At 44.2% G+C, this 23,526-nt stretch overlaps 1 protein-coding gene across 1 annotated transcript in view; it reads right to left on the minus strand.

Moving 5' to 3' along the window:
* The window catches only part of snrkb (SNF related kinase b), a 37,172-nt gene extending 16,448 nt beyond the window's left edge, over positions 1-20,724 (minus strand). Inside the window, exons 1-2 of the mRNA XM_014124371.2 lie at positions 20,355-20,724; positions 9,140-9,858 (exon numbers count right to left, since the gene is read on the minus strand). Coding sequence (XP_013979846.2) covers positions 9,140-9,728 — 589 coding nt within the window. The 5' untranslated portion in view covers positions 9,729-9,858; positions 20,355-20,724. The remainder of the gene's footprint in view (positions 1-9,139; positions 9,859-20,354) is intronic.
* Between the last annotated feature and the right edge of the window lie 2,802 nt (positions 20,725-23,526).

Genomic DNA, 23,526 nt, shown 5'->3' on the forward strand with positions numbered 1-23,526 from the left:
TGGTTGGTCAGGGCGTGAGTTGGGGTGGGCATTCTATGTCCTTTTTTCTATGTTTGGTATTTCTTTGTTTCGGCCGGGTATGGCTCTCAATCAGGGACAGCTGTATATCGTTGTTGCTGATTGGGAGCCATACTTAGGCAGCCTGTTTTCCTTTGGGTTTTGTGTGTGGTTATTTTCTGTTTAGTCATTTGTTACCTGACAGAACTGTTTGGCTGTTGTCTTTTGTTTATTTTGTAAAGTGTTCTCTTTTTCCATTAAATTACACACTGCGCCTTGGTCTACTCCATTCAACAGCCGTTACACAAAGTTTGATTTGATTTAACAATACGTAGGCATCTCACATTTTCGAGATGTCTACAAGGCTCTCCCCTGCAAATGAGATCACAACTCCATGTGGTCCTCCCTTCCTATATGGCAGAAACTCAAAACAGGAAGTACCCCTGCTAAGGACTATTCAACGCTGGTCTGACCCATCGGAATCCACGCTTCAAGATTGTTTTGATCACACGGACTGGGATATGTTACGGATAGCCTCTGAGAATAACGTTGACGTATACACGGACACGGTGACTGAGTTCATCAGGAAGTGCATAGGTAATGTTGTTCCCATGGTGACTATTAAAACCTACCCAAAACTGAAACGATGAATAGATGGCAGCATTTGCTCAAAACTAAAAGCGTGAACCACTGCATTTAACCATTGCAAGGTGACTGGGAATATGGTTGAATACAATCATTGTAGTTATTGCCTCTGTACGCCAATCAAACAGGCAAAACGTCAGTACCGAGACAAAGTTGAATCGCAATTCAACGGCTTAGACACAAGACGTATGTGGCAGGGTCTACAGACAATCATGGATTACAAACGGAAAACCAGCCACGTCAGACACCGATGTCTTTCTCCCAGACAAGCTAAACACCTACTTCGCCCACTTTGAAGATAACACATTGCCACCGACGTGGCCCGCTCCAAAGGACTGTGGGCTCTCGTTTTCCGTGGCCGGAATGCTGTTCATTGACTATAGCTCAGCCTTCAACACCATGGTATCCTCTAAGCTCATCATTAAGTTTGGTGCCCTGGGTCTGAACCCTTTCCTGTGCAACTGGGTCCTGGACTTCCTGACAGGCCAACCGCAGGTGGTGAAGGTAGGAAACAACACCTCCACGTCACTGATCCTCAACACAGGGGCCCCACAAAGGTAGGTGCTCAGCCCTCTCCTCTAGTTCCTGTTCACCCATGACTGCGTGGCCACGCACACCTACAACTCAATCATCAAGTTTGCAGATGACACCAACAATGACGAGAGCCTACAGGGAGGAGGCGAGGGCCCTGGCGGAGTGGTGCCAGGAAAATAACCTGTCCCTCAACAAAACGAAGGAGCTGATCATGGACTTCAGGAAACAGCAGAGGGAACACGCCCCTATCCACATCAACGGGACCACAGTGGAGAAGGTGGACGTACGTAAGTTCCTGGGCGTACACATCAATGACAATCTGAAATGGTCCACCCACACAGATCGTGTGGTCAAGAAGGTGCAACGGAGCCTCTTCAACCTCAGGAGGCTTAACAAATTTGGCTTGGCCCCTAAGACCATCACAAACCTTTGCAGATGCACAACTGAGAGTATCCTGTCAGGCTGTATCACCGCCTGGTACGGCAACTGCAACCACAGGGCTCTCCAGAGGGTGGTGCGGTCTGCCCAACGCATGACCAGGGTCACACTGCCTGCCCTCCAGGACACCTACAGCACCTGATGTTACAGGGAGGCCAAAAAGATCATCAAGAACATCAACCACCCGAGCGACGGCCTGTTCACCCTGTTATCCTCCAGAAGGCGAGGTCAGCACAGGTGCATCAAAGCTGGGACAAGAGACTGAAAAACAGCTTCTATCTCAAGGCCATTACACTGTTAAATAGCCATCACTAGCCAGCTACCACCCAGTTACTCAACCCTGCACCTTAGAGGCTGCTGCCCTATATACATAGACATGGAATCACTGGCCATTTTAATAATGGAACACTAGTCACTTTAATAATGTTTCCATACTGCTTTACTCATGTGAATACTCTGTATTTTAGTCAATGTCACTCCGACATTGCTCGTCCTAATATTTACATATTTCTTAATTCCATTCTTTTACTTTTAGATTTGTGTATTGTTATATACCACTGCATGTTGGAGCTAGGAAAACAAGCATTTTGCTACACCCGCAATAATATTTGCTAAATATGTGTATGTGACCAATAAGATTTGATTCGATTTTTTTGAGTTTTGTTGATGCTGATAACGGAATGTATGCTTTTAAATAACATTCTTGTGGTTTTTAATGGAAAAATTGCTTAATGTTCTTCGAACAATTTGAGAACATTACTGTAAATAGAACCATGAGGAAACATTATGATGAAGTACTGAAAATCCCACAGAAGAATGTCGTTTCTTAATGTTCTCTGAACTATTAGAGAACATTCCCAATGTCAAACCAGTTGGAGAACATTACTAGAACATTACCAACATTTGTATAAAATTTTACCATGTTGGACATTTTTAGGAAACGTTCTGTTAAAGTAATGAAATGCCAAGAAAATGTAGTTTCTTGCACTGAGATGCAGTGCCTTAGACCGCTGCGCCACTCGGGAGATTAAGGACTGCCCTCTTCAATTCAAACCACAGTTTTTAAATGTCGAGTGACTAAGCTGGCCATTGCAAAATTATTTTGTGGCCAATAAACCATTTCTTTGTGAATTTTGATGTGTGCTTGGGGTTATTGTCTTGCTGGAAGATCAACTTCTGACAGAGGCATCCAGGTTTTTGGCTAAAACGTCCTGATACTGGGTAAAGTTCATGATGCCGTTAACCTTAAGGGCCCCAGGACTAATGGAAGCCAAATAGCCCCATAAGATCAAAGATTCACCATATTTTAAAGTAGATATGGCTTATTTTATGCTCATGTGTTCTCATTTTGACACCAAACCCACAACTGGTGTGCGTGGCCAAAGAGCTCTATTTTCATGTCCTCCAAAAAATGTCAATGCCTGGAGTTTGCTAAACGGCGTGTGTGTGTGTGTGTGGAGAGCTAGTTCTCCCGGTCTCTCTCTCTGTTCTGTCAAATATCCTACCAGATGGTGTTCAGTCCCTCTCTCAGAGGAAATGCTCTGTCCTACAGTAAATAATGAGAGCCCTCTACCTCACCCAATCTGTTCCTCTCTCCCTAAATCTGTCACACTAGGACTGAATGAGAGGAACAGACTAAACCACTGAATCACCATGTAGTGACGCCTCATGGAATGGGGTAAGGGTGAATCATAGAAAGGAAACTACACCCACTTTAGACTGATGAATGAAAATAGTTTATCTGAAAGCACATAATCACAAGCATCACCTGCTGCAACTCTCCATAACTCTACCTCAAAGTTGTATATTCATGAGCACCAACTGGCCTGCTACTAACTCTCCCCAACTCTACATGTAGACTTCCTCTGCTTTTGAGTATGCCATGACTGTCTGTTTAGGCACAACCCAGGTAGAGACAGACTAATTCTACTTACATAGCCCTGGACACAAGACAAGACCTGAGATGGTATCTGACTGTTCTTCTCCACACTGCTTTGTTTGGCTTATGCAGTATAGCAGCCATGTGTTAGACACAGAACAGGCCACTGTCCCATCGCCCTGGGTCTGGTACTGCTGCGTGGCTCTGCACACACAGGCTTCTGATTTTCTCTGCCTCATCATATGACCACTGTGTTTAGACAGTCATGCTGCACTCAGTTTAATGGCCCTTGGGATCCATTCATAGCTTCATACAGTACCCACCTATAAAATACCAGTACACCCTGTACAAATATTTAATACGTGGTTGTATACATTTGTTTGTATATTGCATCATAGGTGTATGAGTGATACACAGTGTGCTATAAAAAGGAGTTTATGACTCACATCCCCATTGCCTAAGGTAATCTCTTTTCTCAGTACAGAAGGGACATCTCTTTCTCAGAGCTACTCAGCATTATCCATAAACCCGCATCTGTGCAGAAAGAGGGATATAATGGAGTATCATATCTCTAAGCTCTTCTTTCACACGCACATGTCACGCCTTGCAGTGTTCCCGCAGAGCTGCAAGGCTGCGGTCAACCTCATTTGCATTCTGTCCAATCACTCCAATCTTCCAGGTGTCATTTATTATCAGAAGAGCCATTTGAAATTCTTACATTGGAAATTCAATTTACTTTCTGAATTGCCTGAATGTGAATGGAGTTGACCCCAACCCTGCTGTGTTGTGTTGTGCTGTGTTGTGTTATCATAACAGGGCTGCATGGCAGTATAATGGCAGTGGGCCTCAGTGAGCTAGCTGCCTCGCTCAGCTGGCACTCTGTCACTAAGACCTAATAAGTAGATTACACCAGCAACTGCTTAGTGGACCAGGATAAGAGCATGCTGAGCTAATGAATATTCATTAAGTGATACTGTAATTGTACACAACCACCCAGGTAACCTGTGGAAATACTACATCACACTGACTCAGGCTCCATCCATGGCATTTACAGGCGTCATCAGAAGACGATTGAGTCACAGAGACTAGACCATAGAGTCCAGTAGTAATAGGATATCTGTGGTCTAGAGACACAATGCCTTCGGAAAGTATTCAGACCCCTTGACTTTTTCCACATTTTGTTAGGTTACAGCCTTATTCTTAAATGTATGAAATCATTTTTTCCCCCCTCAACCTACACACAATACCCCAAAATGGCAAAGCACAAACAGGTTTTTAGAAATGTTTGCTAATTTATAAAAAAAATCAAAATATATATAATATCACATTTACATAAGTATTCAGACCCTTTACTCAGTACTTTGTTGAAGCACCTTTGGCAGCGAGTCTTCTTGGGTGTGACGTGAAAAGCTTGGCACACATGTATTTGGGGAGTTTCTCCCATTCTTCTCTGCAGATCCTCTCAAGCTCTTTCAGGTTGGATGGGGAGCGTTGCTGCACAGCTATTTTCACATCGCTTCAGAGATTTTTGATCGGATTCAAGTCCGGGCTCTGACTGGGCCACTCAAGGACATTCAGAGACTTATCCCGAAGCCACTCCTGCAATGTCTTGACTGTGTGCTTAGGGTTGTTGTCCTGTTGGAAGGTGAACCTTCGTTCCAGTCTGTGGTCCTGAGCATTCTGGAGCAGGTGTTCATCAAGGATCTCTATGTACTTTGCTCCGTTCATCTTTGCCTCGATCCTGACTAGTCTCCCAGTCCCTGCCATTGAAAAACATCCCCACAGCATGATGATGCCACCATCATGCTTCACCGTAGGGATGGTGCCAGGTATCCTCCAGACGCGATGCTTGGCATTCAGGCCAAAGAGTTACATCTTGGATTTATCAGACCAGAGAATCTTGTTTCTCATGGTCTGAGAGCCTTTAAGTGCCTGTTGGCAAACTCCAAGCAGGCTGTCATGTGTATTTTACTGAGGAGTGACTTCCGTCTGGTCACTCTACTACCATAAAGGCCTGATAGGTGGAGTGCTGCAGACATGGGAGAACCTTCCAGAAGGACAACCATCTCCATAGAGGAACTCTAGAGCTCTGTTAGAGTGACCATTGGGTTCTTCAATCAATTGAATTTACCACAGGTGGACTCCAATCAAGTTGTACAGTAGAAACATCTCAAGTATAATCAATGTAAACAGGACGCACCTGAGCTCAATTTAGAGTCTCAAAGCAAAGTGTCTGAATACTTATGTAAATAAGGTATGTTTTTTGTTATTACATTTGCAAAAATTTCTAAAACCCTATTTATGCTTTTTCATTATGGGGCATTGTGTGTAGATTTTATTTAATCCATTTTAGAATAAAGCTGAAACAAAATGTGGAAAAATTCAAGGGGTCTGAATACTTTCTGAAGGCACTAAATATAATCGCGCACACACACACACACACACACACACACACACACACACACACACACACACACACACACACACACACACACACACACACACACACACACACACACACACACACTGCAGGCCTTGTCCCAGCTTGACTTCAACAGCCTGTCAGATAACATCAGGGACAAGTTCATACTAGAAACAAGGTCTCTTCAGCCACATGGGTAGGTGTGTGTTGTTTCCCAGGCTCATTGACCGGGCTCAAACCAGGTTAATGCCCCAAACCTGACCCGTGCCGTATGTTGGGTGTGGAATGGGACCTTTCTCTGTGCCAGGCACTGCAGTGCCCAGCATGCCACACAATCTGATTATACCATTGTGAGCCTCAACCCAGTGGGCAGACTGCCACTGGTCAGTTGCACACACAACACCAAGGCCACCCACGTGCAATAGGTCAAAATATTTGGGATTTTACAGTAGTTCCACTGCCTTGCAAGCCAATGACCTTGTTTTGACCTAATTATCAAAATGTGTGCCAGATGTGTTTGAGGTTAATCAGCCCGTATTAACCAGAGGGATAAAACCAAAAAAATCTGCTCTGATTTACTTGAGCTTCCACTACAAATGTAGGTGAGCACTGTCCAAGCATTATTGCACATGCCCACAGTGACACACAGTGACTGATCAGAGAATATACTGTGGCTCCACTGATCAGAGAATATACTGTAGCTCCAGTGATCAGAGAATATACTGTAGCTCCAGTGATCAGAGAACATACTGTAGCTCCACTGATCAGAGAATATACTGTAGCTCCAGATATCAGAGAATATACTGTCGCTCCAGTGATCAGAGAATATTCTGTAGCTCCAGTGATCAGAGAATATACTGTAGCTCCAGATATCAGAGAATATTCTGTAGCTCCAGTGATCAGAGAGTATACTGTAGCTCCAGATATCAGTGAATATACTGTAGCTCCAGTGATCAGAGAATATACTGTAGCTCCAGATATCAGAGAATATACTGTAGCTCCAGTGATCAGAGAATATACTGTAGCTCCAGTGATCAGAGAATATACTGTAGCTCCAGTGATCAGAGAATATACTGTAGCTCCAGTGATCAGAGAATATACTGTAGCTCCAGATATCAGAGAATATACTGTAGCTCCAGATATGAGAGAATATACTGTAGCTCCAGTGATCAGAGAATATACTGTAGCTCCAGTGATCAGAGAATATACTGTAGCTCCAGTGATCAGAGAATATACTGTAGCTCCACTGATCAGAGAATATACTGTAGCTCCAGTGATCAGAGAATATACTGTAGCTCCAGTGATCAGAGAATATACTGTGGCTCCACTGATCAGAGAAAATACTGTAGCTCCAGATATGAGAGAATATACTGTAGCTCCAGTGATCAGAGAATATACTGTAGCTCCACTGATCAGAGAATATACTGTAGCTCCACTGATCAGAGAATATACTGTAGCTCCACTGATCAGAGAATATACTGTAGCTCCAGTGATTGTCACCAGTGTCCCAGCTACAATAGTCTCTATTTGAGGTGTGGAAGTTAAAGCCAGGTACTGGTGAATGTGGTGGTTGTGTTGTGGTTGTGTCTTTAGTTTCAGTGCACATGCCTAAACCCCTGCGGTCCCTCTGCAGTGGGAAGCCCACTTAGCTTTTGGCACCTGGCAGGCTGAGCTGGAGCTGGATCTCAGAGGAGTCTGACCCAGTTAGGGGCTGGCACACTCCCAGCACCACACTGCATACAGCCCAGTCAGTATGACTGTAGTCTGTATTACCAGCCCTGCATGGGTCACATGGCTGCTTGAGAACAGGCTCAACTATATGTTCTATAGTATGTAGCCATAGGGGATATTATTTACTTTGCGTAGCGCTGATCTTCATTCTTTCACATGGCCCATCAGCAGTTATGATTAAGGAATGTACATGACCATGCATCTGCGCACTAGAAGAGTGTTGTGCCGAGATGAGGTATGAATCTGATTTGAGTCCCTCTAAACTGTGATCCTGTCAGGTGTTCCCTGGCCAGTGGCCATTACTCAACAGGTCTAATAGGGCTACTGGATGACTCACTGCTAAAAACCCAAGGAATAACTCTGCACTCGCTCTTCTACTATCGCTCAGTGTTCTGCTAGGGTGTTAATGACACCGCACCATAACACTTTCCACATGTTAAGATGTCATGGTGCATTTTCACAATAACAGCCCATTTCCCTGTAGCAGATGAATGAGGTGCAGCAGGTGTTCATATCTGGGGCAGACCAGGAGTGTGTATTTGGGGCATGCTTAGGTCTGGAATACTACAGGACTGGAGACATTGTACATTTTACTCTCGCTGCACTACTCTCCACTGATTTAATTTAATTGAAGAACAATCCAGATACAACCCCAACAGGCTGAACTGTAAGTGGCAAACCACAATCCTCCTACCCTGACAGAGACAACTATCCCCCTGGCTCTAGGCTTTAAAGATGGAATTCGCAGTAGGGGGAAACAGCGCCACTGGCCGCCCCACCACCGTAGTTATTGTTGCCGAGCTGAGGTAAAAAATTAAAAATATAAAGTGTGATACATATTGTGCTCTCCTATCGCGCGTGCATCGTTGTTTACAGTAACTTTTGTTGTTGTAATATCGCAAACAGACATGGCTGTTTCCCTATTAAGGATTCCAGCTTTAAGCCCTGCATGTACACAGCTTCACTGTCCCTGCCCTGGATTAAAGCCCTGTGTGGATTGCTTCAAACACACCGCCCATCCACACACAAATTACATTTCCATTCCAGATTCTATGCAGCCCAGAGAGTAGTCCATCTGTTCACGTTTGTGTGTGTATGTTGGGTGAGCTAGAGGAATGCCTGCCTGACTGATAGACCCACAGGCAGTACCACAGACACACCCATGTTCATCTCTCCAGCTTTATCTTGGTCTCAGGGGATTTATGGTAATTCTGTGTAGCTCAATGGCTTAGCCTTAGAGGGACCTGAATCTATATATGTGGTCTTACGGGCAGAATATACATTTTTTTAACTCAGTGAATCATGTATTTGTCTGCAAAATGAGTCACATGCAAACAATGTTCTATTTATTTTATCTTCACATTTCTTTATCTCATTGCATCACTTGACCCTTCCTATGAAGAAAACAGCCAGCCAGCCAAACAGCCATACAGACAACCAGATGGACAGACAGACCCCCTGCCCACCCAGTCCCGGTCCCCCATTTGTCTTACCTACTGCCGGAGCGTCATACTCCTCTCCCAGCAGGATTTCTGGGGCGGAGTAGGCCAGCGAGCCACAGCTTGTCATCAGCATGGTCCCGGGCTTGAAGAGGTTGCTGAAGCCGAAGTCGGTCAGCTTGACGGTCCCCTGCTGCCTGAAGAACACCACGTTCTCTGGCTTGAGGTCTCGGTGCACCACGTGGAGCCGGTGGCAGTAGGAGATTCCTCGGACAATCTGGGCGAAGTGAACTTTAGCCGTGTCCTCAGCCACGCCACCCTCGTGGCGCAAGATGTAGTCATACATGTCTCCTCCATCGCCCAGCTCCAAGATGAGGTAGAGTGTGTTGGCAGTGTCGATGACCTCGTAGAGCCGCACCACATTGGGATGCTGCACCAGCTTCATACAGCGCACCTCCTGCAGCAGGTGGCCCGTCGCCATGGCGTCCAGCTTGGTCTTGTCGATCACCTTGACCGCCACCAGCTGGCCTGTGAAGACGTGGCGTGCCAGCTTGACAACAGCGAAGTGGCCTTTACCCAGCGTGCGATCCAGGTCATAGAGGCCGGCGATCTTGCCCTCGTAGCCGCTCTTGGAGGCAGCCATGTCTGGGTGGGGCAGGGCAGAGACGGGGTGAGGGGAGTGGTGTGTTGGTGCTGGAGACAGTCTCAGTCTGGATGAGGGGCCTTGGAGGGGTCTTGAAGCTCTATGGAGGCTCTCTCTACTGATGCATTACCTGGACAAACAGAGAGATGTGAAACAGTTGTTGTGCTTGATAACAAACAAGATGGAGGAGGATTTTAGTGCAGATTCGTATGTGAAATGGGGTGTTTGAAATAAACTAAAACCTATATACTTTGAGCCTTATCTCAATGTATTGTAATTTGTTCAGCTTTGCAGTCTGTTGCAGCTAGGGTCCTTATTCGAGTGCGAGTGCTCTGATCAGTGGTACAGACTGAGTGCTCATTGTGTGGACTGCCATTACAGTACTGCTACGGTAACACACACACATTATGCAACGGCTTTCAACAAGCTATTCATTGTAGAGGTCTATACATTTGTGCAAACTATATTACAATATGAATAGAATCTACTTTTACAATTTTGAAACTAATTTTAGTAGTCATAGTGGCCATTGTCAATTTATGCAATAGAGAATTTAAGCTTCAGAACGGTTACCAAAATTTCCTGGCTGCACTTCATTCTCATTTCCAGTTTCTCACACAGACTGTCCCACCATTGAACCTATACGTGCACATGCGTGCGCGTGTGTGTACAGTAGGGCTACACAGTGACCTGACAGACAGGTTAGGGAAGTGTTCCTATCAACATAAGGGAGTGGAAGCATCAAGCAGGAATTAGCCTCATCGACAAACACAGACAGTTGAGGAGGCCATGTTACGACAACTAAAACATTTTTTTCTGTGACACCTTATGCCATTAAAACAATCTCAAATCCCTTAATGGCATCATAAACACCCAAGCAACCTTCTGTGCCTCACAAGTTGCAACGGTCCAAGAATCCCAGAGGACTTTCGAAGGAAGCAGGAAAGGAGGCAGAAAGAACAACAGAACATTTTTTTTACATTTAACATTTTAGTCATTTAGCAGACGCTCTTATCCAGAGCGACTTACAGTAGTGAATGCATACATTTCATACAATTTCATGCATTTCTTTTGTGTACTGGCCCCCCGTGGGAATCGAACCCACAACCCTGGCGTTGCGCACACCATGCTGGCGTTGCAAACACCATGCTCTACCAACTGAGCCACAGGGAAGGCTCAGAACAGGTGTCACTATTGTAGTGCTCTAGGCATAGATACACATAACTGTGAGGATAATAGCCAGGACAGGAGAGAGGAAAAGCTAGAATAAACAGAGATTGAGTTGGTGAAGGGCTCGATGGAGGAGGGTGGCAAATACAGACAAGGTTGGAAGGGATAAAGGCTATGGATGTTGAGTGTGTTTAGGGAATTAGTGGCAGGGAGTCAGATAACAGCAATCCTAAAAAATGGTATGGATCAATATCTGTAATGGGATATCGTAATTTGTTTGTGTGGGTGCAAGTGTGAGTGTATCGGGGTGTGTGTGTGCATGCGTTTGTGTGTGTCTGTGTTACTGAATGGTTAAAGAGCAACTGCCCCTAAACTTCTCATTTATAAAATAGTCTGTGGCATTAATATGTGGCATTAATTAGACTACAAAAGTGTAAATAGGATAATTTTGGTCAAAGTCAGTCTCATCCAAAACAGAGTTTGTGAGACTTGTTATCGTGACTGCCTTACAATGTAAATTAAGGTTTGGTTTGGTTCAATCCCGCCCACATCCACAGCTGGCAGCACACAAGTAATCATCAATTCGGGGTGCAGATACCCGTGGTAAATTCAAATTTGGGTTGACTTTGGATATCCCTATGGGGCTAGTTAGGGACCATCGGTCAATTACACAATATACATGGGACAATATGTTAAAATTCCAATAGCGTTAAATTTCGATGACTTAAAAACATCAAACCAACTATAAATTGTAGAAATGCATATACAAATATTGAACGCATTTAATGAGAACTAAAAGGTAAACAACATGAAAATATTGCCTCATTTACATTGTGTAGTTTTATTGACGGTCCCTAACTAGCCCTGGAGAAATGCTATCTAAAGTCAAACAAACTTTGCCACGGTCGCACACCTGCCGGCTGAAGCTAATTAGCTAAATCATTTGGCAAACTCTTCCCACTTGCAAACACACACATCAAACCAGACGCTGAGACCAAGACACACATTTCTTAATGAACCATATCTAAAAACGAGGCCAAATCAGGAAGTGCAGTCACCCTTTAATGAGAAGCAGAAGGGTTGGAGAGAGAGCAGGCCTTCTCACATGTGTCTGAGTGCAGAGTCCTTGGAGGAGCATGTGCAGACAGACACAGAGCTCTGTCTGCAGAAATCAATGCTGCTAATTATTGACCTACCCACAGTCTGATGGGCGTCTGATGGCCAAGTCTCAGGACTCTCGCTCTCTCTGCAGCATAGCAGACACCCAGACCTTCAGCCAACAAGAAACAGTCTCATAACATAACTTGTGTATAATGCTAAAGAAACATAACAGTGGATCTTCATATTTACACTGTATTTTTGTTACCACTGCAAAGCTGGACAACTGAACTTATAGCTAACCTACATGAAACATTGTGGGAATCCATTAGGGTTAGGTGGTATTATTACCAGAAGTGCACACAAAGGGCGCTATTTTAAAAACCTAAAAATTATTAGCTCTCTCATAGTTATACTTAACTTATAAGCAGTGGCGCAGCATGCCCCCCTAGCGGGAGCTGTGGGAGTGCGTGCTGTGCCACCAAAAATTATAAAAGAGCAGTGTCCCCGACCCCAAAAAGAATACAAATAAAGCTTTTGTTTTTTTGCACAAAACAATTTAAGCAACAAGGATCTTGATCCAGGAGGAGATTTAATGTCTCTGCTGTAAACAAGAAGCTTGATCTTGACATCTAGCCACTTAGCAAACCAAATGCATAGCTGGAGGCCTGAGCTGGATATCATTTATTTGACACATCTTAGATTTCGTATACTTAACATAGTTAGGAGTGGCGTAGCATGCCCCACCGGGTGCCCCCAAATTTTAAAATGTGTTTTTTTAATGGTATTGAAAATATACCGTTTATACCATACAGTGGGGAAAAAAGTATTTAGTCAGCCACCAATTGTGCAAGTTCTCCCACTTAAAAAGATGAGAGAGGCCTGTAATTTTCATCATAGGTACACGTCAGCTATGACAGACAAAATGAGAAAAAAAATCCAGAAAATCACATTGTAGGATTTTTAATGAATTTATTTGCAAATTATGGTGGAAAATAAGTATTTGGTCACCTACAAACAAGCAAGATTTCTGGCTCTCACAGACCTGTAACTTCTTCTTTAAGAGGCTCATCTGTCCTCCACTCGTTACCTGTATTAATGGCACCTGTTTGAACTTGTTATCAGTATAAAAGACACCTGTCCACAACCTCAAACAGTCACACTCCAAACTCCACTATGGCCAAGACCAAAGAGCTGTCAAAGGACACCAGAAACAAAATTGTAGACCTGCACCAGGCTGGGAAGACTGAATCTGCAATAGGTAAGCAGCTTGGTTTGAAGAAATCAACTGTGGGAGCAATTATTAGAAAATGGAAGACCACTGATAATCTCCCTCGATCTGGGGCTCCACGCAAGATCTCACCCCGTGGGGTCAAAATTATCACAAGAACGGTGAGCAAAAATCCCAGAACCACACGGGGGGACCTAGTGAATGATCTGCAGAGAGCTGGGACCAAAGTAACAAAGCCTACCATCAGTAACACACTACGCCGCCAGGGACTCAAATCCTGCAGTGCCAGACGTGTCCCCCTGCTTAAGCCAGTACATGTCCAGGCCCGTCTGAAGTTTGCTAGAGAGCATTTGGATGATCCAGAAGAGGATTGGGAGAATGTCATATGGTCAGATGAAACCAAAATAGAACTTTTTGGTAAAAACTCAACTCGTTGTGTTTGGAGGACAAAGAATGCTGAGTTGCATCCAAAGAACACCATACCTGTGAAGCATGGGGGTGGAAACATCATGCTTTGTGGCTGTTTTTCTGCAAAGGGACCAGGACGACTGATCCGTGTAAAGGAAAGAATGAATGGGGCCATGTATCGTGAGATTTTGAGTGAAAACCTCCTTCCATCAGCAAGGGCATTGAAGATGAAACATGGCTGGGTCTTTCAGCATGACAATGATCCCAAACACACCGCCCGGGCAACAAAGGAGTGGCTTCGTAAGAAGCATTTCAAGGTCCTGGAGTGGCATAGCCAGTCTCCAGATCTCAACCCCATAGAAAATCTTTGGAGGGAGTTGATAGTCAGTGTTGCCCAGCGACAGCCCCAAAACATCACTGCTCTAGAGGAGATCTGCATGGCGGAATGGGCCAAAATACCAGCAACAGTGTGTGAAAACCTTGTGAAGACTAAAAGAAAACGTTTGACCTGTGTCATTGCCAACAAAGGGTATATAACGAAGTATTGAGATAGACTTTTGTTATTGACCAAATACTTATTTTCCACCATAATTTGCAAATAAATTCATAAAAAATCCTACAAGGTGATTTTCTGGATTTTTTTTCTCATATTGTTTGTCATCGTTGATGTGTACCTATGATGAAAATTACAGGCCTCTCTCATCTTTTTAAGTGGGAGAACTTGCACAATTGGTGGCTGACTAAATACTTTTCCCCCACTGTATACTGAGGTACCAGCCAAGCCTAGAATCAATCATTGTTAGCTGAACTGTGTATACATACACTAGAGCTGTGTTCGAATACTCATACTAACCTCACTATTTGTGAAGTAAATTGAGTATGTAGTATGGTTATTGGTCATAGTATGGATACAATCAGTATGCCAAAAGTTCCCGGATGTCGTACTAAATTCGCTAAAATACGAAGTATACAAGCAGTGGACACTATTTCCATGCTTTTAGGCCCCATAATGCAATTATTCAGAAAATGAGCGTAGCCTCACAACGTTTTCAGATTTTAAGAAAAAGGCGGAAAATATGCAGCCGAAGTCCGACGAGAGCATATACAAATTCATTGCTTTAACGAATTATGATCAGTGTTAAGACAACATTGAGCGACGTAATGCCTTTTCAGATAAGTTACACGTTATGTTGGCTGACAATTTGTTAGCTATGCTATCCTTACGAACCGCATAGCATATCATTACAGCAGTATGTACCGGTGTTAGCTAGCTACCTAAAGTAATGTTAGTTGGCTACTAATACATCAGACCTTCCAGTATATTAAATATATGCTAACTAACTACCCAACATTGATTGACTTGATTATTCATGTCACGCTTAGCTAAGTGGTATAGTTGTTGTGTGTTCTCAATGGACATTGTTAATTCGTTCTGGTTATCTACTCTGATTTCAGAGCACTCTCGTCTGAGTGTGCCAGAGCGCAGAATAATTCAAATCTAATTTTATTTGTCACATACACATGGTTAGCAGATGTTAATGCGAGTGTAGCGAAATGCTTGTGCTTCTAGTTCTGACCATGCAGTAATATCTAACAAGTAATCTAACAATTCCACAACAACTACCTTATACACACACTGCTGCGCCTTCTTCACCACACTGTCTGTGTGGGAGTACCATTTCAGTTTGTCCGTGATGTGTACGCCGAGGAACTTAAAACTTTCCACCTTCTCCACTACTGTCCCGTTGATGTGGATAGGTGGCTGCTCCCTCTGCTGTTTCCTGAAGTCCAGGATCATCTCCTTTGTTTTGTTGACACTGAGTGTGAGGTTATTTTCCTGACACCACACTCCGAGGGCCCTCACCTCCTCCCTGTAGGCCGTCTCGTCGTTGTTGGTAATCAAGCCTACCACTGTAGTGTCGTCTGCAAACTTGATGATTGAGTTGGAGGCGTGCATGGCCACGCAGTCATGGGTGAACAGGGAGTACAGGAGAGGGCTGAGAACGCACCCTTGTGGGGCCACAGTGTTGAGGATCAGCGGGTTGGAGATGTTGTTTCCTACCCTCACCACCTGGGGGCGGCCCGTCAGGAAGTCCAGGACCTAGTTGCACAGGGCAGGGTCGAGACCCAGGGTCTCGAGTTTAATGACGAGTTTGGAGGGTACTATGGTGTTAAATGCTGAGCTGTAGTCAATGAACAGCATTCTTACATAGGTATTCCTCTTGTCCAGATGGGTTAGGGCTGTGTGCAGAGTGATTGCGATTGCGTCGTCTGTGGACCTATTGGGGCGGTAAGCAAATTGGAGTGGGTCTAGGGTGTCAGGTAGGGTGGAGGTGATATGGTCATTGACTAGTCTCTCAAAGCACTTCATGATGACGGAAGTGAGTGCTACGGGACGATAGTCATTTAGCTCAGTTACCTTCGCTTTCTTGGGAACAGGAACAATGGTGGACCTCTTGAAGCATGTGGGAACAGCAGACTGGGATAAGGATTGATTGAATATGTCCGTAAACACACCAGCCAGCTGGTCTGAGCATGCTCTGAGGACGCAGCTGGGGATGTCGTCTGGGCCGGCAGCCTTGCGAGGGTTAACACGTTTAAATGTTTTACTCACGTTGGCTGCAGTGAAGGAGAGCCCGCATGTTTTGGTAGCGGGCCATGTCATTGGCACTGTATTGTCCTCAAAGCGAGCAAAGAACTTGTTTAGTTTGGCTGGGAGCAAGACATCGTGGTCCGCGACAGGGCTGGTTTTTCTTTTGTAGTCTGTGATTGACTGTTGACCCTGCCACATACCTCTCGTGTCTGAGCCGTTGAATTGCGACTCTACTTTGTCTCTATACTGACGCTTGTTTGATTGCCTTGCAGAGGGAATAGCTACACTGTTTGTATTCGGTCATGTTTCCGGTCACCTTGCCATGATTAAAAGCAGTGGTTCGCGCTTTCAGTTTTGCGCGAATGCTGCCATCAATCCACGGTTTTTGGTTGGGAAAGGTTTTAATAGACGCTGTGCGTACAACATCACCGACGCACTTGCTAATAAACTCGCTCACCGAATCAGCGTATTCATCAATGTTATTTTCCGACGCTACGCGGAACATATCCCAGTCCATGTGATCGAAGCAATCTTGAAGCGTGAAATCCGATTGGTCGGACCAGCGTTGAACAGACCTGAGCACGGGCGCTTCCTGTTTTAGTTTCTGTCTATAGGCTGGGAGCAACAAAATGGAATTGTGGTCTGATTTTCCGAAAGGAGGGTGGGGGAGGGCTTTGTATGCGGCGCGGAAGTTAGAATAACAATGATCCAAGGTTTTGCCAGCCCGGGTCACGCATTCGATATGCTGATAAAATTTAGGGAGCCTTGTTTTCAGATTAGCCTTGTTAAAATCCCCAGCTACAATAAATGCAACGTCAGGATATGTAGTTTCCAGTTTACATAGAGTCAAATGAAGTTCTTTCAGGGCCGTCGATGTGTCTGCTTTGGGGGGGATATACACGACTGTGATTATGATCGAAGAGAATTCTCTTGGTAGATAATGCGGTCGGCATTTGATTGTAAGGAATTCTAGGTCAGGTGAACAAAAGGACTTGAGTTCCTGTATGTTGTTATGATCACAACACGTTTCGTTAATCATAAGGCATACACCCCCGCCCTTCTTACCAGAGAGATGTTTGTTTCTGTCGGCGCGATGCGTGAAGAAACCAGGTGGCTGTACTGACTCTGATGACCTATCCCGAGTGAGCCATGTTTCCGTGAAACAAAGAATGTTACAATCTCTTGCTATGCTAGCAAGAGGTTGCACAGCAACAGCATCAACTTCTGGTAGACAGGCAAAGCGCTAGTATTCTCAACTAAAAGGATACCGTTTGTTTACAGTATACTAAAATGAACTAATAGTATATAGTATGTTGTATATACTCATTAAGTAAGTTTGAATACCCATACTAACACATCACTGTACACAGAAAGGCAAACTCACTTGTGCATTCAAATGAACACAGCCACACAAACACAATGTGTGTGACTTGCCTCAGGATCTGTCCTTGGAATAGAGCTTTTATGTTACTATCTGAGAGATGCAGCAGCAGTTATGTTAAACAACACTCAGTGGACAAGCTGTGCTGTGGTAGACTGTAAAAGAGAGGGGGAGTGAGAGAGAGAAAGAGACAGGAGGGAGAGATGAGAGAGAAAGAGAACAGGAGAGAACAGAGAGTGAGAGAGTTAAGGAAAAGGCCATCCTCCTATTCACTGTGGCTTTCACTGCCTCTCTTGTCAGTTACCAAAGCAGAACAGGTCTTAAACAGACTGCTGCTTCCTACAGGGAGTAGGGAGGGAACAACACTGTTTCCTTCCGATAGTGTTCACACAGGGAAAAGGCTTCCGCTGGGGAGATTACTTTTACAGTTATAAAAACACACACCGACAAACTAACACATACATACACTCTCACGCACACACCCACACGCCTGCAGGTGCACGTACACACATACACAAATAAACAATGCCAAGGCACCATGATTTTAGTACACTCAGCATATTTCTTTGCAAACAAAAAGGATCTCACATCTTGAGCCAATGGGTGAAAATATCTATTGTGCTGGTGCTAGCTGAGCAGAAAAGGCACAGAACACATTCTACCTAAGTGAACATTCCAGACAAACAACAATAGGAGGGCCACACTTAAAGATGCACGCAGGGATCTTAAGCACAAGAAATTTGTAACATATTGCACAAATTGAGTTCGTAACATATCACACGAATTGCAAAATAAAACGGATGATGTAGTACACGATTGAATGACACAGCACACAAAAAAAGGGGACCCATTTTGGCTCAAGAGCACCACTTTCAAAACTACTGGCTGAAATTATACAAAAGTTTGATAGTGCATCTTTAACACAAGGACAAGGGTGAATATGATCCATGCACTGCCACACACACATGGTACAGCTGGGTAGGATTATGGTGTGAGAGAAGCATAACGAGAGAGGTGCAAGGGGATGACTCATTCGGTTTCTTATCAGAGGGTAGAGTAGAGAGTGAGAGGATAGGGATGGAGAGGGGAAAAGGGAGGGAGGAGGAAATGGAGTCAGGATAGTGAAGGGAAAAATGGAGGGAGGGGGGATGGAGGAACAGAGTGGGGTTTCCTTAGGTATGATCTCATCTCACTTGTTCCCATCATGCAATATTCAACATGGTGAGGTCCACGTGGGAATAGGGGAGCAGAGACTTGAGAGAGCACTCTCTTCTGAATTCTCAATTCACTCATTACAACAAAGTAGATTCAATTCCACACTCATTCCCAGCATTTAAACTCATCACATATTTAACTCCTCCATTACCTCTGTCTCTCCCTTTGTATGGAACAGCATTTTAATATTAATAGAAATACAATTGGGAGGGGAAGTACAGTGTTGAGTGGGTTGTGTCTTAAATACCCTTATATCGGTCTATCCTTGTCTTCCTTCCCTCATGACTAGGGCCCAAAGTTTGGTCATGGACAGTCAAATCAATATGGTGGACACCTATCCAGTCCTTTCACCGATCCATGGTAATGAGAGAGCGGAGTTGAGGACAGCATGGCTCTCAAGGTCTACCGAGACACATAGTTAGTTGATGTGTTGAGCAGCACACACTCTGTTCCCTTATGCAGCAGATCGAAGCACTAACAGAGGCTGTGTGCTGAGACTGACTGCTGCAGGGCCTGTGTGACCTGGCTGCTCTCCCTTCTTTCCTGTCCCCTCTCTCTCTCCCAGGCCCTCCCCATGACCCAGGGGACACAGCGCAGGCAGAGGACAATCTGTCTCGTCCCGCAAATGTTTTAAAAATAAACTGAGGACAAGATGGTCATAAGCAGTAACTTGTACACATGCCAACGAGACCTCACACACACATGCACTCTGACTGTATACACACAAACACATGTTTGTTCCCTCAATTATCAACTCTGTAGGTTCGCTTTAACTTTCCTCTGCTATTCAATCACCCCATCTGTATTCCTGTCCACCCTCTCCTTCTCTCTCCCTCTCTGGTTGGTGGTCCTGTGATGACTAAGAGTTGACCCATGCTCCATGGTTTCCCTGGAGAAGCCAAGGCAATAAAAAGACAAGGTGCAGGCCAGGATCCAGCTCTCTTGTTACAGTAACGACCAATAGGCTACAGAGTTATCAGTGTTCACACAATGCACTGTGAGATCCCACCGGACTTGCTAGCCCCCTAACAAAGGACAACACACACAGAACACATGAACAATAATTTGACTCATCATCATCATGTTTCATTATGGGATCATGAACATCAACAGTTCTTTACATGCATTAAAGCATTAAAAGTTTCAGCTAAACTTGAATAGGAATCTGGGTATTAGAGCGGATGGATCGATCATCAGTTAGTCAGTGTAATTTTCTGTGAAATCTGCGAGCGCATATGGCTAGATATCAAATGCAAATAACAAATTGTCCCATTGTCCCCACGGAGATTAATTCAAGCAGTACAACAGCCCAGCGTAAACACTTGCTTCCGACTGGTAAACTTCCACTCCGCAACTGCAGTCCCGAGTTCGCAAAATACGCATCTACTACGCATCTGATGAAATGCACAAAAATAGACATGTCGTAAACATCCGCGGTCTGACAATAACATTCTAACCAAAGATGATGATGCTAAAATTGCTAAAAGAGTGAGAATATTGCTACCTTAACAGGTTACAAAAATAACTTACCATTGAGAGGAAAATGCGTTATCCTTGAGGCTTGTGGAGCGACCTGCCTCTGTAAACAGCTTGGCACTTCTTGCTATTCCAATACTACTTGATGAGTTAGAATCGAAAAGCTATTGGTTTCCAATATTTTCCCGACGTCCTGTTGTGTTCACTGTGCCAGTTGCGTGTGTATGCCCCGATGTCTCCGAAAGGACGAGGCAACAGGGATGGATGGTCGATGCTGCGAGTGCGCCTCTGCAGTATTCGCGCATTCATTCACTGTCTGATCGGCTCTGAGCGCTGGCCTGCTACTGACGTCAAAGCATTCCAGCTCACTCGCGTCCTCTGCGGCCGATGTTCTCTCCCAGTGCGCGAGAGGAAGGGCTGAGGGCCTATACAGGGGGAAAAAATGTCTGTTCTGAAGTCAAGAGAGGAAGACTATTATGCAATGCAACAGCCAGCGTGTCACTGTCTATAATTAGGTAGGCTGAGGAAAGCAAGAAACAATGGGAATAATACCATTACTCACATATTTCTATGGGTTGAGGCATAGTGGCCTATTAGTGGAGGCCTTTCAACCACATCACATTAGGTCTACTGTAGCCTTTAGCAATGATTCACAACTACAAAGGCTTTTTACAAATTGTAATTCTTTAGAATGCCTTTGCAGAGAAATAATGAAAACACGTTCTCTTTAGTCAGTATGGCTACTGTAGACTATGATACATGACATGAGATTATCCTCAGACACCTGTAACAGATGTAATCAACTTGTTAATATAAGTACATATTACACAACATAAGCTCAGTTGTAAATACCCAAGGAGGAGGACAGAAAGTCCTGTAAACAAACTAAAGCCGATGAGCAGAGGCAAACAGTGTGGAAAGTCCTTAAGTTCTAAGTGGAAAGAGAGAGCATTTTTATCATCCCAGAGGCATTGATCAGGTCTCTGAACATATTTGGCCCAGGCAGCAGAGAGCTCTGGTCTGTGGTGTTGGGACCTGTGCCACACAGACTGACAGCTTGTCCACTAAAAGCTATTCTGGAACCAGTGGAATAAGAAGGGTATCAGATACTGCCTCAAATAACCCTCTCTCTCTATTGATCCTGGTTGAAGGGCCCCCAACCGAGCCCATCTCACTGCAGGCCAATGACCCACACTGAAATGTGAAAATCCATCATCACCATTGACAAGTGTATTGACAAAACTATGTACTGGGGCTATACTACAAAACCTACCAGCAGCACAGCTGAGAAGCCAGATATTTTGATTGATTTCATCTTGGGAAAAAGGGAGATATCTCATTCCAATTATCTGCTGTCTCATATGACCAGCGGACATGTCACTAGAGCAAAAACCAGAGCTTTCTAAATAGAATGGCTAGCTACATAAACAAGTGAAAATATAATAGTACTGTCCCTTGCATCTGACTATAGCCTACTAGATGAAGAATAGCCTTGAGGAGACTTGTGGTACCATACTCCCATCTAGTGGAATGATGCTATCACTATAGGCTTCTTCCCTATGACAATTGCCTTTATAAATGCATCACCATTCAATGTGTCACTTTGACTTTGGCCAAATTGATTAAAAAGCTTGGCTTATTTAAAAGGCTCACAGTAACAAATTGATAGCTATGGCTTTTGTTCATAGATATGGCTATGTCTTACAAAACTTGGTTACAGTCGAATGGATAGTAGATTATACAAATTATTCCAAATATGTTATTCAAGACAAACCACTGTTTAATGTTAAAATTTGAAACACTAGAAACCTGATTGGTTTTGCTTGATATTGCTGCTCAATGTGTAGGTAGTGTCTCGAGCCAGACGGATTACTTCCGCAATCTTTGAATGCTAGAGTTAAAAAAAGGTCCAATACAGCTGTTTTTATCTCAATATAAAATCATTTCTGAGTATCTTACTGTAATTGCTTTCAATTAAAATGGTCAAAAAATAAACAAAAATAGCTTCTTAGCAAAGAGCAATTTCTCAAGCAAGAATTTTGCTAGGACTGACTGGGAATGGTCTGAGTGGGAGGGGACAACTGAAAACTAGCTTTGGAACTCTGTAATTGATCTATTAACTAATTTTGCGCCTGGCCAAAACTCCATCCCACCAAAACAGGCCGAAATTTCAGGAGGTCTTTTCAAACAGCTTTACAACAAAATGGCATCATCATACATTTTATAATATTATTCCAACCTCAGTGTGGAGAAATATATATAACACAGGGAAATCATGTTTTTGACTGCACTGGGCCTACAAGCCGTTGCCCAAGGTCTGGCTAGTTGAGACTAATGTTTAGGCAGGTACCTGACGTGAGGTCGACATCTGAAGTGCGATGATGCGAAAGTGTAAGACTGGCACTGTTAAGATCAGACACTCGTCTCCTGAGTATGCACCTTCGTTCAAGGTGTACATACCTATGTCTCCTAATTACAAACTAAGTAATCTTACCTATAGGTCATCAAGCTCTCTTGAGAACCTTGATTAACCGCGAAATGGAGTCAGTCAGCAGTGGTGAGCGCTCTGAAGTTGAACCAGTTCAGGATGTATTGGGCCTACCTGTGGTGACAGGTGTGGTAGAGTCTTCCAACGTTTGCCCTGAGAACCGTACCAGAGATGATTTTGGACAGGTAGGAGTGCGATTTTTGGAAAGAGTGGATTCCTGCTTTTTGGCCAACCCATACATTGAGTCAAGCTGGGTAAAGGACAAACTGGTTATATTTGTGAAAGTTTCGAGAAGATTAATTGTTTAGATTTGTTTATCTACCTCCTAGAGGAAGTGGGCACTTGGAGTCACGTGGCTCGGGACTCAACCTGTGGTGGGCTTTTCTCTCCGGAGCCACTAAAAAGGGTGATCAGTGGGATAGCGTTGAGTGTAGAGGTGGATGAAATTAAAAGGTATATTCCTAGTGTTTGTGACACCAGCCGTTTGGTAAGACATAGACTCGGTGGCAATGGCGAGACTGAGAATACCCTGTCTGTCATGTTTAGCTTTGCTATTCTGTGAGGGCCTATGTTCTGAACCCGCTTCGGTGCTTTAGGTGCCAATGATTCGGACATGTTGCAGCAGTGTGTAGAAGGGAGATCCCACGATGTGAGAAATGTGCAGGATGGTATAGTCAGAGGGAGTGTGCAGTTGGGATAGAGAAAGCACTGTAGTCAACTGTGGGGGCGCCCATGCAG

Source organism: Salmo salar, chromosome ssa10 (genome assembly GCF_905237065.1).
Source record: "Salmo salar chromosome ssa10, Ssal_v3.1, whole genome shotgun sequence".
NCBI lineage: Eukaryota > Metazoa > Chordata > Actinopteri > Salmoniformes > Salmonidae > Salmo > Salmo salar.